At 35.1% G+C, this 15366-nt stretch overlaps 2 protein-coding genes across 2 annotated transcripts; both read left to right on the forward strand.

Moving 5' to 3' along the window:
- The first annotated feature begins 2455 nt into the window (after nucleotides 1-2455).
- On the forward strand, nucleotides 2456-9452 carry LOC107770020 (uncharacterized). Its single transcript, XM_075247039.1, has 12 exons — nucleotides 2456-2658; nucleotides 2755-2799; nucleotides 2893-2991; nucleotides 3618-3728; nucleotides 4532-4893; nucleotides 5417-5722; nucleotides 5811-5888; nucleotides 6433-6506; nucleotides 7286-7356; nucleotides 7885-8137; nucleotides 8396-8467; nucleotides 9156-9452. Exons 1-5 carry the CDS (start codon nucleotides 2587-2589, stop codon nucleotides 4712-4714), a joined length of 510 nt encoding a protein of 169 aa, XP_075103140.1. The 5' UTR covers nucleotides 2456-2586; the 3' UTR covers nucleotides 4715-4893; nucleotides 5417-5722; nucleotides 5811-5888; nucleotides 6433-6506; nucleotides 7286-7356; nucleotides 7885-8137; nucleotides 8396-8467; nucleotides 9156-9452.
- A 1657-nt stretch (nucleotides 9453-11109) lies between these two features.
- LOC142178080 (uncharacterized) lies at nucleotides 11110-12955 on the forward strand. The gene is made up of 2 exons (XM_075247408.1): nucleotides 11110-11827; nucleotides 12876-12955. The coding sequence occupies exons 1-2, from the start codon at nucleotides 11110-11112 to the stop codon at nucleotides 12953-12955; spliced, it is 798 nt and encodes a 265-aa protein (XP_075103509.1).
- The last annotated feature ends 2411 nt before the right edge of the window (nucleotides 12956-15366 follow it).

The following is a 15366-nucleotide window of genomic DNA, read 5'->3' on the forward strand; positions in this document are numbered from 1 at the left end:
GTTATGAATTTAAAATTAATATAATTTATATATATTATAATATTTTTAAGATAATACAAGGTTTGATCCAAAGTTATTGAGTTCGGATGAATCTCCTTTTGCCCTCTAGCTCTACGTCCAATTAAGGATTTCTCACTTGTGGTCGCTCACATGGGGGCGCTACATAAGAACCATTTTATGAGGTAATAGTAATCATTTAGCTAATTACATTATTGGATTTAAAAAGTGAAGTTTTTTTCCATTTCCAATCATGTTAATTTTTTTCATTTGTTAGGTCCGAGGTCTTATGGTGTGTTTGGTACAAAGAAAAATATTTTTCGAAAATATTTTTCAATTTTTTCATGTTTGGTTGGCTTAAATATTTTGGAAAATATTTTTTTCGTGAAGTCATTTTCCTCCAATTGGAGTTTTCCCTATCAAGAGAAGAGAAAACATTTTTCAAAACTCTTTTTCAACCTTCCCCATCCTATTTCCCATCCCTACCAAGCCCCACCAACCCACCCCCACACCCTACACCCCACACCTACCGACCCACCCCCGCCCACTATACCCGCCCCATACCCCACAAATGAGTATTTTCTTTTCATTTGAGGAGGGGGTAACAAGGAAATATGTGGACTTGGGGAAGGGGGCTGAGGAGAGTACCATAAAAAAATATTTCTACTCTCTAACCAAATACTAAAAAATATTTTACGAAAAACGTTTTCCACTCACCAACCAAACAAAGGAAAATAAGTAATAAAATCACTCATTTTTCATGAAAACATTTTCCTTCGTACCAAACACACCCTTAGTCCCAACATAGTCCAATCAAAGATGTGCTTTTAACAAATTTATAGTAAAATATTTACGGCCCCTAGCCAATATACATGCACTATAAATTATTAATTATGTATAATATGTATATTTATCAACTACTATTTTGGTGGACCACTATTTAACTTCTCCTCGAAGATCTTGTTGGACATTCATGAGCCCAAAGGTATTGCAAAGGGTTGTTATAAGTTGTAGAAATGGCTTAGGATAATCACTTTTTAATATGGTATTTAATTTTTATTCAATATTTTTAATGCTGATAAAAAATCGTCACTACTATACCCTTTCTTCATGAGTGCTGTGTAAATATTAAGGACATGGTGTCCTTAATATTTACACTGCACACATGAAGCTAGGGACGCCATGTCCTTAATATTTACACCGCACATATGAAGTTAAAGACATGATGTCCTAAAGTTTAACAACGGAAAGTGCAAATACAAGACAATTTGTCCTTAATATTTACACATAATTCATAAAGTTAAGGACATCATGTCCTTAATATTTACACAACACTCATAAAGTTAAGGACATTATGTCCTTAATATTTACATTGCACACATGAAGTTAAGAACACCATGTGCTTAGCATTTACACTGCACATATGAAGTTAAGGACATGAGGTCCTAAAGTTTAACAATAGAAGATGCAAATACAAGTTAAAGATATTATGTCCTTAACATTTACACTGTACACATGAAGTTAAGGACGCCATGTCCTTAACATTTACACTGAGCATATGAAGTTAAGGACATGATGTCCTAAAGTTTAACAACGGAAGGTGCAAATACATAACACTTTGTCCTTAATATTTACACAGCATTCGTGAAGTTAAGGGCACCATATCTTTAATATTTACACATCACCCATGTCTAGCACAGGGTTATTTTCGTCCGGGCAGGTAAAAAATTATTAAGTACGGACTAAAGAGTAAATACATTTTAAATAGTATCTAAATCGTAAAAGCATCTTTAATTAGTGGCTAACTGTGCACTTCCCTCCGGTAAGTTTAACCTTCGGCCCTCATGATAATGTGAAAATATTTATTTTCTGTTTCTTTCGTAAAAGATAAACTTTCCCCCAAACTTTCGTTTCGTTAAAGAAAAAATTACGTAAATATTTTAAATTCTTTTCAGTGTATATATGTGAACTCTGTCATTTTTTTTTTGAATGTAAAAAGTGAATAAGAGATTATTTTGCTTTGAAACGTATCCTCAGCCAGGGGCTTATTTAGGGGTGCTAGGGTGCGAACATCCTTCGCCGAAAAATTACACTGTAAATTTGATTTTTATCTCTATATATTATATTTTGAATCCCCTTCCCACCGCCCAAAAATATAGTTTAGTGATCAAGGAGTTCAAAACCATTATGAGGTCATTGGTTCCATTCCCACCCGCGTCCTCAGCTTCCAAAAATATTGAAAGGTCTTTGAAGTGTGAAGGGTAAGGCACTCGGGTTAATTAAAATAACATTTGTTTATTTAAAAACAAAAATAATTTTTTTCTATAAAATAGAAAAAAATGCGGTTAAATAATAATAATAATAATAATATCAAGTAAAGTGAAACAGAGAGCATATATAAAGCTCAGTTTATTACATGGAAATGGTAGTACTTAATTTACACAGTGTCGCTGTTATAAAAGATACTGTAGTAAGTATTAACTACTCAGTTCAAAACTTCAAATAGGAATGAAGACGTAATAAAGTTGTAAAATTACGAAGTTAAACCAACTCAACGCCACTGAAAACTCGGAGAATTTTGGCGGGTAAATGGAGCTCCTGAAGCTCTCCAAATTCAAGCTCCAACTCCACGCCCTAATTTGTGAAGTTCGTGAACTCAAAGTAAAACCGCCATTTCATCATCACCTCTCATCTCCATAACTGATCATCAATTTTCTCCATTACAGCTCACACTGTTTCTATGAACTTTTATTGCAGGAAAAGGAACGCAATGCCTCTCAACAAGTCCAACTCGCACTACAGGTTCATTCGAATCACTCGCATCTATGCACTTATTAGTAATTTATATGTAAAACTTCTAGCCGCCGAAGAAGTTTTTTGATGTGTGAATAACAGAAGCAAAAGCAATCGGAGGAGGAATTCAATCAAAAATTGACGGAATTTCGTGCTGAGTTAGGTTTCTCTAATGAACTTAGGCATAAGCTGGAAAGAAAGGTAAAGTACAATTTACTACTCATCTTTGACTCTTATCATTATACGCTACACGAACGTAGAGGCTAATCCAGCATATAAACAGAGGGTTCACGTGCATTTATTATCTCAAACTCAAATTATGTATGTGTGGCCTAGTGGTCTTTGAAATGGAAGGAGGACCATGAGGTTTCACCTTGAAATCCCAGCAGAGGCAAAACACATTAGATGATTTCCTTGGTGGTAGAGTCATCCCGTACCTATGCTGGTGGGAGGTAGCAGGTATCCGGTGGAATAGTCAAGATGCGTGCACATCACTTTCATAAAAAAAAAAAGCATTTTAAAAATTCGCGCGTGTGTGATATATTAATTTAGAGCTATAATGTGTGTATATACTAAGAGGTGCATTTAATCACTCTAAATTCTAGATCCGTATCTCACCTACAGGGGCGGATATAGTGTTGAAGTAATGGGTTCAGCTTTGGAGATCCACTAAGTACAAATAATAGATTTCGAACGAAGTAATTCAAATAGGTTGTGTTACAATTTCGAATCCATAAAGTTCAAATATTGGTTGTGCCTCTGCTCACCTAGACGTTTATTAATTTGTATCATTCAGAACGGAAGTTAGAGGTCACAAATTAATACAGGTAACTTGCTTAGAGAATGAGAATAATTTGCTGGAGAACAAGAAGAAGGAATTGGAAGGAACTTTACAAAGCTTGCTTGAATCAAGGGAAGATTTTCTGAAGGCTTATGAGGTTAGCATTTTGTAATGCTAAGCCAGATTGGTTAAAGTAGATTTTGTTAATTCATATATTTACCTTCATGACTGATGTTCTGGTTTGTTCTGCTGGTTCATGATATTTCTGTTTTATCTGATTTCGGGCTCTAAATTTTAATGAGAAGTTACCAAACTCTAGCATTATGAAAATGCATTGCCGTCTCTTAATATAGGAAAGAGAAAACGGAACTTTCCTGGTAACTTTGTTTATTTCCAAAATCTGGAACAGTAACTCTTGTAACCAGCAACTGAATGTTATGAGGTCATGTGCAGGGGCGGATCTAGTTGCCCAAGGTTGGGTTCAAATGAACCCATAACTTTTAGTCTAGACCTGAATTTATCTGTGTAAAATTCATTAAAATTGCTGAAAATATTGAACTATAAATTGATAGCTCAATTGAAATTGGAGTCCTGAACCGATAAAATTAAAATTCTAGATCCGCCTCTGGTCAGGTGCATGCTGTAACCGGAAGAAAGTCTTTGTTCTTCAGGTGGCAGTTCCTAGATTGGATCATGTATTTCCGCAGAGCTGAACGTCTTGTTAGATAATTTTCCAAAAATTTTGTCCCTTTGGCAGCTATTTTTGCTGCCTTAGATCTTAGATCTGCTGTGTCCCTGCTACCTTCCACGTGGATACTCATGTATATGCTTGTTTAAACTTAAGAGATAGCAAAAATTGTACTCCGTAGAACTTGTGTGATGTCATTTTCAACCAATAAGCTAAACTTCTTAGCTATCTCCCCAAAATAGTTACTCAATTCTGCTACAATGAACATGCAGGACTCTACATATGAAATGAAGCGAGCTATTGAAGACAGAGATAGAAAAATTGGTATTCTATCTGAAACGTTAAGAGTTCATTTGTTATTATTCGATTCAATATCAAAGGAGGCTTCCTCCATCAATAAACTTATGGATGATGCTAGACACGCTCTCAGTCAAAAGGAGGATGTAGGCATGTAGCTTTCTTTTCTTAAGGTTTCATTCATTCAATCTCAGCAATCTATCTATTCATAAACTTGCTCACAGACACCGATTTCTTTTTTTCTTTTTTTACTTTCCTCAATTTCTCTTGTCATGTCCAGTGGCTGGGCTAAAGAGGAAAATGGATGAGGTTTCTACTTTTGAGAAACTTTTTGTCGGTAATTTCTTATCCTTATTTGCCTTGGCATGTAGCTCATTTAGTCTTGTATTCAGCATTTAGCGACACATCAGAATAGGATATTACTAGAATAGACACTATTTGATCCATCAGACATCTTTAGCCATAAATCTATCTACATAGGTCATTTTATAATACAGAACATCTGGTTCGTTTTCTCAGGATTGCTCTTATTGTAGTCCATCTAGATACTTGTCATATATGTGGGGTATCGATACCTATTGTCCATCTATATACCTCTAGGTGTAAGTACATATAGGGGAGATGTATAAGCATAAATTAATCATGAATCCAAGAAGGGTTTAGTTTTTGTTCTATGTATCATTCCATAATTTTGCTTAAGACTTCTTGTTTGGTGCAATTGTCATTCATTACACGCTTTTTCGGTGTAAATTCCATCATTGCTCTTCAAAGTTGGTTAGTTATGTGAAAATTAATTACAGACTTCTGATTGTAAGAAGTTAGCTGTTGGTACCTAAGAAACTAGTGCTATAATTTTGCAGAAAAGACCAACAACCTGGAAAGAAAACTTATGAATAATGAAGTGGAACTCACAACCAAAGCTAAAAGAATACGAGAGCTGGAGGCAGAACTTGAGGCAGCAATTCTTAGCAAGGAGTTCCAACCAAAGATCATACAGATATCCATTAACTGATGGAAGCAGTTCGTGCTCCCTTATGCTTTATTAGGTCTCGGCAATGTTCTTTCACATTCCCTTATTTATGGCATGCCTCCTTAACTAGTCATACCTTCAGAGAGAGATATCCACAAAAGAACTACTTCTACAGAACTTAATCTCAGAGAACAAGGTTTGCATAGTAGTTTGCCTAGGTATATTATTATTTCAACTCAGATTATTAACTTGACCTATTACCTTTCTGGATGGGTAATTATCAGGGACTGCATTCTGAAATAGGAAGCTTAGGCATTGTCATAAAAAAGATTCAAGATGCCGTCACTCGTATGAGTGAAGAGGTCTGAACACACTCTCATTTTTCCTCAGGATTTACCTTTCAAATGCTGCTTGACTTTAGCCCGATGTGAATTCTGCCAGTTGCTTATAACTTGAGAATATTCTTGGAAAATAGACTTTTCTGTGTTATGGCAGATCTAGTCCATGTGATCAATCATTTCTGATGTACCAACTCCAGTAACTATAACAGAGAGATTATGTAGTTCTAAGCACATCTGCTCAAGCAAGCCCCAAATTACCATTTGTGGATAATATATACATTTCTGTGCACCTTTATATACCTCTTCTTTTTGTTTATGTCAAATGAATTCTGTCACTACCCTTATGATTTACAACTCAACAAGGATAAGGTCTTTGATTTGTATAATTAGGCCATCATCAGTGTTTAATCATTCCATTGGCCCTAGCTAATGTTGTTTCAGTTTGACATTTCATCTCTTTGTTGAAATATGCATTTGCTGTGCAAGTGCCTCCCTCTTAATGTATTGCGTTATTCCTTGGCTTCATTTCTGCTACTAATTTGTCTGTATCTTTCTCTAATGCCAGGACAGAAGGACATTCACCTCACTGATGGAAGGCCAGGAAGAATGCCTTTCAATTAGACAAAGTGAAAAATTAAGGTTTGACTGAGCCTCTTATAAACTCCAATGAAAGATTACTATTCTGGTTTAGTAAGCAAAGACTGAAGATTAGCAACATCTTGAATTTACAGTTGGAATTTTCTTTTAAGCACCTTTGTCTAATTAAAGTAAATGCAGCTAAACTTCCTAAATCAAAGTTTAATTTCTCTCTCAGCAATCAAAAATGACTCTTGGAAAGAATTTGTTATCAATTATCTCTGTCGGGAAGAATTTGTCCTGGATATAACATTTTGCTAACCATTTTCAGAATATATGATAACTCCTTTAATTTTCTAACTGAATGATGTGAATGTGTAAGCCTCAGTCCATTTCTTTGCCACGCAGAAAAAGGAGAATGATCAAAGCTTTCAGCGGCCTACGCTTTCTCCTTCTGATAGCTTTCAGCAGGATATGCTTTTCTTTTTGAAGATTTGCTTGCATATCTTCTTTTGCATTCATTGTTGATTTAGAAATCTTTTATAGTTCTTGCTCTTGTGCTCACGGTAACTATTACCTAGTGATAGGCAAAGATAAAGACAGAAACTCTCCTAAGTGACCATAGTTTGTCCCATGCTATTGATTCTTTTCAACTATAATATCAATCAAAAAGGTTTCTCTTAACAATGGGTTATCAGTAAGCTGATCAGAAAATGGCAATAAAATCAACATGTGGCTTTTATCTGTTCCCTCATCTGGCTCATATTAAATACTTCAGATACTGTCATGCATGTTATAAGTTGTCAATATTCTTCCTTAATTTATGACATTTTGCTTACTAGGACGCCAGATACTGCTCAAATCAAAGGGAAAGACTCTCATCCAAAGTCTTCTATGAGTGAAGAAAGCACAGGTTCCTATCACGCCCTTGCTTCATGCTGTAAGGAGCATAAGCTTTAGTGTTTTAGTTAGTCTGGCAATTGCTCATTGTGTAGCTTAGTCCTTTACAACGACAACCAACAAAACCTACGGCCCAGTCCCAAGCTACCTTAATCCTTTACACCAAACTACTATATTTTCCTACCATATGATACAACTAAGACTCAATTTGCTTCGAGTATATTTGTAGAACTCATCTTTTTGCTCCAAGTTCTGCAACTGCTTCCTCCTCCATCTCGTGAATGATATGCTTTCAGCTATCTCTATTTTGATTCCACTTCCCCTGTTTCTTTTCCTTTTAGGAACTGGAACCTTATAGCTTTGTGTATATTTTCTAATGCTATAAATTAAAAAAGGAAGATACAATAAGTTTTGAATGCCTTATGCTTCATCGCTTATGAATTCAAGGCATAAACTTGCAGTTCTGTCGTTTCCCTAGATTGATTGTTCAGTGTAACAATAGAGCAGAAATTCACTGATAATGTGCAATTTGCCAAAGCAGCCTCGCCAGAAGTTCAGGAGGATTCAATAAAGAGCCCCTTGAAGAAGGATAACAAGATTAACTGCTATATATCAGAGGCGAGTAGATCCATCCTCAGATAAATCTTCTCCCACCATATCTGTAAAAAGTTTTTGAACTTGCAGATACTTCTTCAACTTTGCAATTGCAGTCTGTTTATTCTCCCTCACTGTCAGCTTGCTCAGTGCCTCAATGTGAAGCTAACAATGCAAGTGTCTCTGCTGCTGCAGCAAAGGTATGATTTACTAGCTCACATTAAGTTCTTGTGGCATCATTCATGCTTGTAAAAAGGTACTTATGGGATCACTAATGCTATTTTCCATATTAATTACGTTGAATGCTGTCGCCCTGAAATCTAACCCTTGTAGGTGCTACTATCCTTTTCATCCAACAGTTGCCTAAGAAATTAATTGAAGAACTCTTCCTTTTAGCTGTGCCATTTTTGTCTTAAAACTCTTTCTATCTTCTGGGTTAATTGTTTCTTCTGATATAGGATGATTACACAGAATTAGCGAACCAGCTGGATTCTGAATGCTCAACGACTCAAATGGAGATCCTGTAAATTGTAAGATTTTGGTCTTTGTATCAGAAATTTGATTCGACTCTGCGAGCAAACTAGACTAACTTTTCGTATACTTCATTTTAGTACAATTAAGTTAGTGAAGTTTTGGTGATCCACTATGCAAAACTGTCTTGTACTTGAGGCTGGGCAATTGTTTTCTGCTTTCCACTTATCTCTCTTTAGTTAACATATTCAATATTGAATTTTAGAACAAACACTACGTCCGTTCCATGTAGATAAAAGTTTTCAAGTTTACCACCTTTAAGTAGATTTTGACTTTAAACTTGTAATTTTTATACCTATTTGGTCTAAAAGGAATTACAATGCAATTAAATATCTTCTAACATGCTATAGTGATGCACTTCGTTAGAAAAAGTCAAGCCAAATATTATAGAAGTTATCAAAGTTGTAACCGTTCACATTCTGTTTGAAAACTAATTCAAAGTTGTAGTAGGAAACCTTAGTTATTTAGGATTTGATTTATTTAATTCATGTCTAAATAGGATTTGTAGTCAGAATTAATATAGGAATACACTTTCATATTTCTAGTTGACATAATGTTTCGTACTATTATAAATAGGGGTATTACTAATTTATTTTATGTGTGGAGATTTATGAAAATGGTAAAGAGCTTTTAGAGATTAATAATAAAATATTTTTCCTTTACTATCTCATTTATTTGATTGAACAGTTTAGATCTGAAAGAAGACCTAGCAATGGCCAGAACGAGTGCTTTGACCGGAACCCAATTTATTGTGCCTCGACTTTGAGACCTTTCTCAAAAGAAATATAATTGTGTGATTTTGCGAATTTCTCCATCCCAGGTAAATGGTACTCGTATCTCTGGTGATTGCCAAGGCTGGCTTGAGTTCCATGAGTGATTATTACTAGTAATTCATTTTTCAATTCACGTTCAAAAGATACTAGGTTGTCTAACAAAATTTGCAAATTAATATGTCTAAATTGCCATATCTAGTCAAACATCTTGTCAAAATGTTTATTTTTAAGTTTCTTGTAAAAAAAAATAAAAATAAATAAGCAACAAAATTTGAAAGCACAAAAGTTACTCTCTCCTCCCTCTCCGTCCCAATTTGTACGGCTCAATGTTACTTTGCATGGCATTGACAAATTTAGCTCACTGCGCTAACGGTGACAGAACTAAATTGTGCCTCAAAAGAGATCATTTGTGCAAATGGCCCATAGTAGATTTAGCAATTTCTATTCTACGCCTCCCAATATCCAAGCTTAATGACCAATGGCTATTCAAGTGGAGGTCGATGTTGTAGATTCTCAGTATCTAGTGTTTTGCTATTTTTTTTCTTATTCATGGTATACATTTTGTGTTAAAGAGGAGTCTCGAAACAACGATAAAATTATTTATGTATTACCTATAGGTCACGCATTCGAGTTTGGAAGCAACCACTAATATTTACATTAAGGAATGTTGTCTACATCGCACCTTTTGGAGTGCGGTCATTCTCCAAATTGTGCGTGAATACGAGATGTTTTGTACATCAAGCTGCTATATCCATACATTTTATGTTATTCCTAGCCAATAATGCAAGGATCGGGCGATCAAGATGTTCACAGTGAAGAATGCCATATATGTTAACCACGTAATACAAAACCTTGGAAAAGATTTTCAGCATACCATACATACATGTCATCTACGTAAATACAAAACCATGACAACCATGAAAATTGGTGTGGTTAGTAAGCATGCCGTTCAATGTTGGCAACCTACTTTGCGACGATAGCTGTGATCCAGCAAAATAAGGTTACTTGACCCTTTCTTTAGAATTCAAAGATTGTCCTTATTGATAAACCTTAGAAAATTCAAGTAGTTGTGACTTTTTTATGAAAAAAAAAAAAAAAGAAGAAGAAATTTTCTATACCCGGTGTATAGCGCCAAAATGAATTAATACATAAAATGTATCATTTTCTACAAAAATTACTTAAACCTTTTCAGCACATGATATTAGCTCATAAAACAAAAATCTTCTAATCTGTGTGAGCCACATTTTCCTCTAAGATGCATGTTTTAGTTCTAATATATTTTGTAATTATCTCCTTTTTTAAAAAAAATTTTCTCTAAAGTTAATTAGGTGCATGCTTTGGACGAAGGTAAGACCACTTGTAAGTTTTAACTCATCTTAATTTTTGCCAATAAAATACCTAGGATGTCCTCTTTTTACGGGCAGAAAAAAGATAGCTTACTACTTTTATCAGAAATGGTGAGTAAAGTGACAAACAGAGTAAGGAGTTGGCAAATTAAACTTTTATCAACCGGAGGTAAAGCAGTTCTAATAAGACATGTTCTATTAGCCTTGCCAACACATTTGTTATCAACCATTCATTCACCTAAAGGAGTACTGGAAGATATTTACAAGATTTTTTTGGAACTCCTCTTCTGGGATGGATAGGCACCATTAGGCAGCCTGGGAGAAACTATGTTATCCATATAAGGAGGGAGAGGTTCAATTTAGAAAACTTGAAGACATCTGCAAAGCATTTACAGCAAAATCTTGGTGAAAATTGAGAACAATGAATTCTCTTTGGAAAGACTTTGTACTTGCCAAATATTGCTATAATTCTCACCCAGTGGCAATAAGGTTGGGTAGAAAGCAGTCATCAAACGGAAAGAAATGTACAAATTGAAGCATGAAGTGGAGCAACATCTAGTTTGGTTAGTTGGTGAAGGAGAAATTTCCTTTTGGTATGATAATTGGACTAAGTTCGGCCCCTTGTACAAGCAGCTTCCAGACAATGTACAACCCACCGACATTAAACTTAAAGATGTGTTGGTAGATGGGGAGTGGCAAGAGAAAAATTGTGATGTGAAATGGAATGATGCGATCAGAAATATAATAAATACGGAGGAAGTTGAATTTCTCGATGGAACACCAGACAAAGCTATTTGGTCAGCAGACAATAAAGGCAAATTCACAATAACTGCGGCATGGGATATATGGAGAAACAAGAAGGAGACAGTTGATACTCACTCCCAGATCTGGCATAAAGATGTTCCCTTCAAGATGTCATTCATCACATGGAGAGCCTTGACTAGGAGACTACCTACAGATGAGAGGTTGTTGAGAATGGGATTTACAGTGGTAGCTCATTGTTGTTGTTGCACCACACCAGGATCCGAAACCATTGAACACCTCTTCTGCTCAGGAGATTTTGCACAAAAGGTGTGGTCGAACTTTTGTGGACCTTTTAGAATTCAATGGAGAGGAACACTTCTGATTCAACTACTGAAGAAATGGATGACATACAGAGCAAAGAACACAATTGAAAGCTTGGTAGCAAAAATCATTCCTCAATTTGTGGTCTGGGAACTCTGGAGATCGCGGTGTGCAAGTAAGTATAGTACTGAGCTCCATTCCAGCCAAAGATCAATTGGTTTCATTTCTCAAAATATCACCCAGTTAGTCAAACAAAAATTTGAAAGACTAGGAAGTAATACTAACTGGGAGAGAATTCAGAGTATGTTGAAAATTCCTATAAATCAGAAAATATAAAAGATTGTCAAATGGGAAAAACCACCACCTCTCGTATGCAAAATCAATAGTGATGGTAGTTGTGTGGAGCAGGTGGTACTATTCGAGATAGTGTGGAAAAACTCATCCTCGCATACTCAGTATATTTGGGACCTGGTACTAGTAATTGGGCGGAAGGCCAGGCTATGCTAATTGGATTACAAAAGGCCGTCGCAATCGGAATAAATGAAATGATTTTAGAAGCAGATTCTAAACTCCTCGTGTGATCAGTAAAGGAGGAGGTAGATACACCATGGAGACTCCTACAAACAGTGAACAAAATCAAAGAATTTGTGGAGGAAAAGAAGGTGACCGTGAAGCACTGCTACAGAGAAGCCAACAAAATTGCCGATAGATTAGTCGCCATTAGCCACACACACAAACAACACATCACTACCTTAAATTCTGAAGCATTACCGAGACAAATTAGGGGGTTACTACATCTGAATAGATTGGAATTGGCAGCATTTCGAGTCAGACAATTGAAAGCATGAGGAATCCAAACTTTTCCCTTTCTATTTCTAAAACCCAACTTATTCTGTATGTAGATATAATAGCAAATTCGTTTCATCTATGTTTGTTGGCAATTCGGCCACGATGATAAGTATAGCTTGTAAGGAGCAACAAAAAAGATATAGGATGTCAGAGGCGGAGCTAGGATTTCAAGTTTATGGGTTCGAGATTCTAATCATTTTAAGTTACTGAGTTCTAAATTAATATTTGTACATACTTAATAAAATAAATTTAAAAAAATACAAGGTTTGAACCAAAGCTATTGGGTTCGTCCGAATCCGTAATCGGCTCTGTGGCTCCGCCCCTAGATATAGCTTACTTTTAACAAGCTACACTATTCAGCATTATGTTTTCAGTTTGTCCTTTTCTTGCAATCACCGATTCTAAAGTGGCCTATCACAAGTTAGTAGAAATTGTTCTCGGTGAAGGAAAGTAAAAGTTTGAGGCATATTCGAAACTACTGGAGCTAAAATCTATAACTAGATTCCTAGCCTGTTCTCGGCCTCACCATTATATATATTCTCGCATTAAAGATTGTGTCATATTCCAGCAAGATCATTTCTTACTCGATTAGTTGATTATAACTATTAGTTGATCATCACAAATTGTCACTATATTTTTGTTTTTTCACATAGTTAACTGAAAGTGGGGAGAACTTAACTGGACAACAGTTGGAAGATTGGATATTGGATTCGAGCATGTAGCATTTCGAATTATGATGTTTTCGTCACTTCATTATTTCCTTGATGGACCAAATGGTTAATATATTGGCAAAATACATTGACAGATACTTAAAGTTGTTCACACTTTTCACTTAGCTACTCAATCTTAAGTCTATTCCATTTATACGCTCTAACCATATGTCATTTAGACATAAAAAGCTGACATGGCAAGGTAAGTGTTTCTCACATTTTTCAAGCGCGTGAAATAGTAAAAAAAAAAAAAAAACTCTTCACTTTCCAAATGCTATCTACTCTCTCTGGCCCCTCCCTCCCAACCCCACCCACCCCGACCAATCTCGGTTTTCGAAAAACACTAAGCTCAGGCGATGAACATTGATGAAATTTTTCCACAACTTTAAACAAATGCTTTCTCTCTCTTTTAAGAATGCTAGCTCTTTTGAGTTAGTTTTGATCAAAATCTAACTGATTTTAAAGCAAATTTTATGAAGCTACTCATGATTTTAGGCATTTTTGCTCCGATTTTCAAATTATCATTAACATCTCTTCTCAAAAAAAATTATTTTATTTTTAATTTATAACTGGGTTTTCACCAATGTAAATGGGAATGATTCCCGTAACTTTCCTTTAGATTTATATAATTGGGTTCAATTGCCACTTGAAATCTGTAAGTGTATTTGGAATTACATTTATCACATATGCAAAGAATTTGCAGATCATCAAAGAAGATTAATACAGAGTATTCCAATATATATGTTTAGATTGTTAATTTGTTACATGAAATCTTAAACTAAGGAAGAAGGCAAAAGGAGGGGGTTCGTCGGGGAAGATGACCGGGGGTGCGTTCTTGTTTTTCTTTTACTCATTTTTCTTTTCTTTTTCAAAATTTTTTTTAAAATTTATTTACGTTAAATCCACGTTCCCGCTTCTTATTTGTCACTTTGGTGTGTGAATTATACGCATCTTTTGTGGTGGTTGCCTATTAAGTTTGTGTCTAAATGACACATTTGAGATGTGGTTAGAGTGTTCAAATGGAAAGAAGTTAAGATAAAGCGTCTAAGTGAAAAAATATGAACAACTTTAAGGGGTTGCCGATATATTTTGCCTAATATATTTACTCATTTGGTTAAAAGTTCCGGTAGAAAATGTTTCCCTCTTTGATGGGCTTACATATTACAAATTTATATTAGTCGGGACTTCATAAATACCATAAGATTTTTATGTGGCACCCAATTTTGTGTCACCTATTGAGTTTGTACCTACTTTTTAAATAAACAATTAACTGATACCCAATTTTGAATAACTTCAGATACATACATTTTGCTCTTCCTCTTTACTGCTATTTTCTTCTTCTTAATTTTCGCTTTGAGTTTCTTCTTCTTCTTCTTCTTAGTAGCAAAATGAGTTTGTTAAATTTATTATTATTTTGACAATTTGATGATTGCGATTTGTTCTTTATGATAATTAAAAATTATATTTCAAATTTGAGCTCATTTCGAGTAGATTGGGCATTAAATCGTATATTGGATTATTAAAATTCGAAGAACAAGTTTAAGTTTCAGAACTTAAGATTCGAAATCTGAAGTTGCATTCAATAGATTGAAATACTTAAGATTCACATTTCTGAAGTTGCCTTTGAAAGATAAAAGAACTTCATATTTGATTTCTGAAGTTGCATTGAACAAATTGAACTACTTCAGATTCGAATTTGTTAAGTTGCATTTGAAAGATAAAAGAACTTCCGATTTGATTTCTGAATTTGCATTGAAGAGATTGAACTACTTCAGATCCGAGCGGGTACACCTTGTATAATTTTGTACAATTCAGGTACAACTTCAATGGTGACCCCAAAAGTGAGTATGTATGAAAATGCCCCAAAAATACCAACTTAATTAGTGTGGACTTGCTCACATTGGCGGTCCCGAGCCCAAAAAAAGAGGAGGGGTAGGCTAGCAGCCAACATCAAAACTTATAAATACATGATGATGAAGGAGCTGTCACTACCATAAAAATAGTAGTAGGAGATACAGATTAATTTCCTATAATAGTGAGTACACCAAGGTTCAACATTAAAGCCCTACTTGTTTACACTAGTTATGGATGAGCTAACCAACATAGTACAAGATGAGGTCTCATAGTGTATGTTATTTGCTGATAATATTGTGTT

This window comes from Nicotiana tabacum, chromosome 24, assembly GCF_000715075.1.
Source record: "Nicotiana tabacum cultivar K326 chromosome 24, ASM71507v2, whole genome shotgun sequence".
NCBI lineage: Eukaryota > Viridiplantae > Streptophyta > Magnoliopsida > Solanales > Solanaceae > Nicotiana > Nicotiana tabacum.

Coding starts and splice junctions, on each gene's coding strand:
- LOC107770020 (XM_075247039.1), top strand. CDS start 2,587: ATGGAGCTCCTGAAGCTCTCCAAATTCAAGCTCCAACTCCACGCCCTA. Junction 2,800..2,892: donor AAGTCCAACTCGCACTACAG/GTTCATTCGAAT, acceptor TGTGAATAACAG/AAGCAAAAGCAATCGGAGGA. Junction 3,729..4,531: donor ATTTTCTGAAGGCTTATGAG/GTTAGCATTTTG, acceptor ATGAACATGCAG/GACTCTACATATGAAATGAA.
- LOC142178080 (XM_075247408.1), top strand. CDS start 11,110: ATGTACAAATTGAAGCATGAAGTGGAGCAACATCTAGTTTGGTTAGTT. Junction 11,828..12,875: donor CTGGAGATCGCGGTGTGCAA/GTAAGTATAGTA, acceptor TTATGTTTTCAG/TTTGTCCTTTTCTTGCAATC.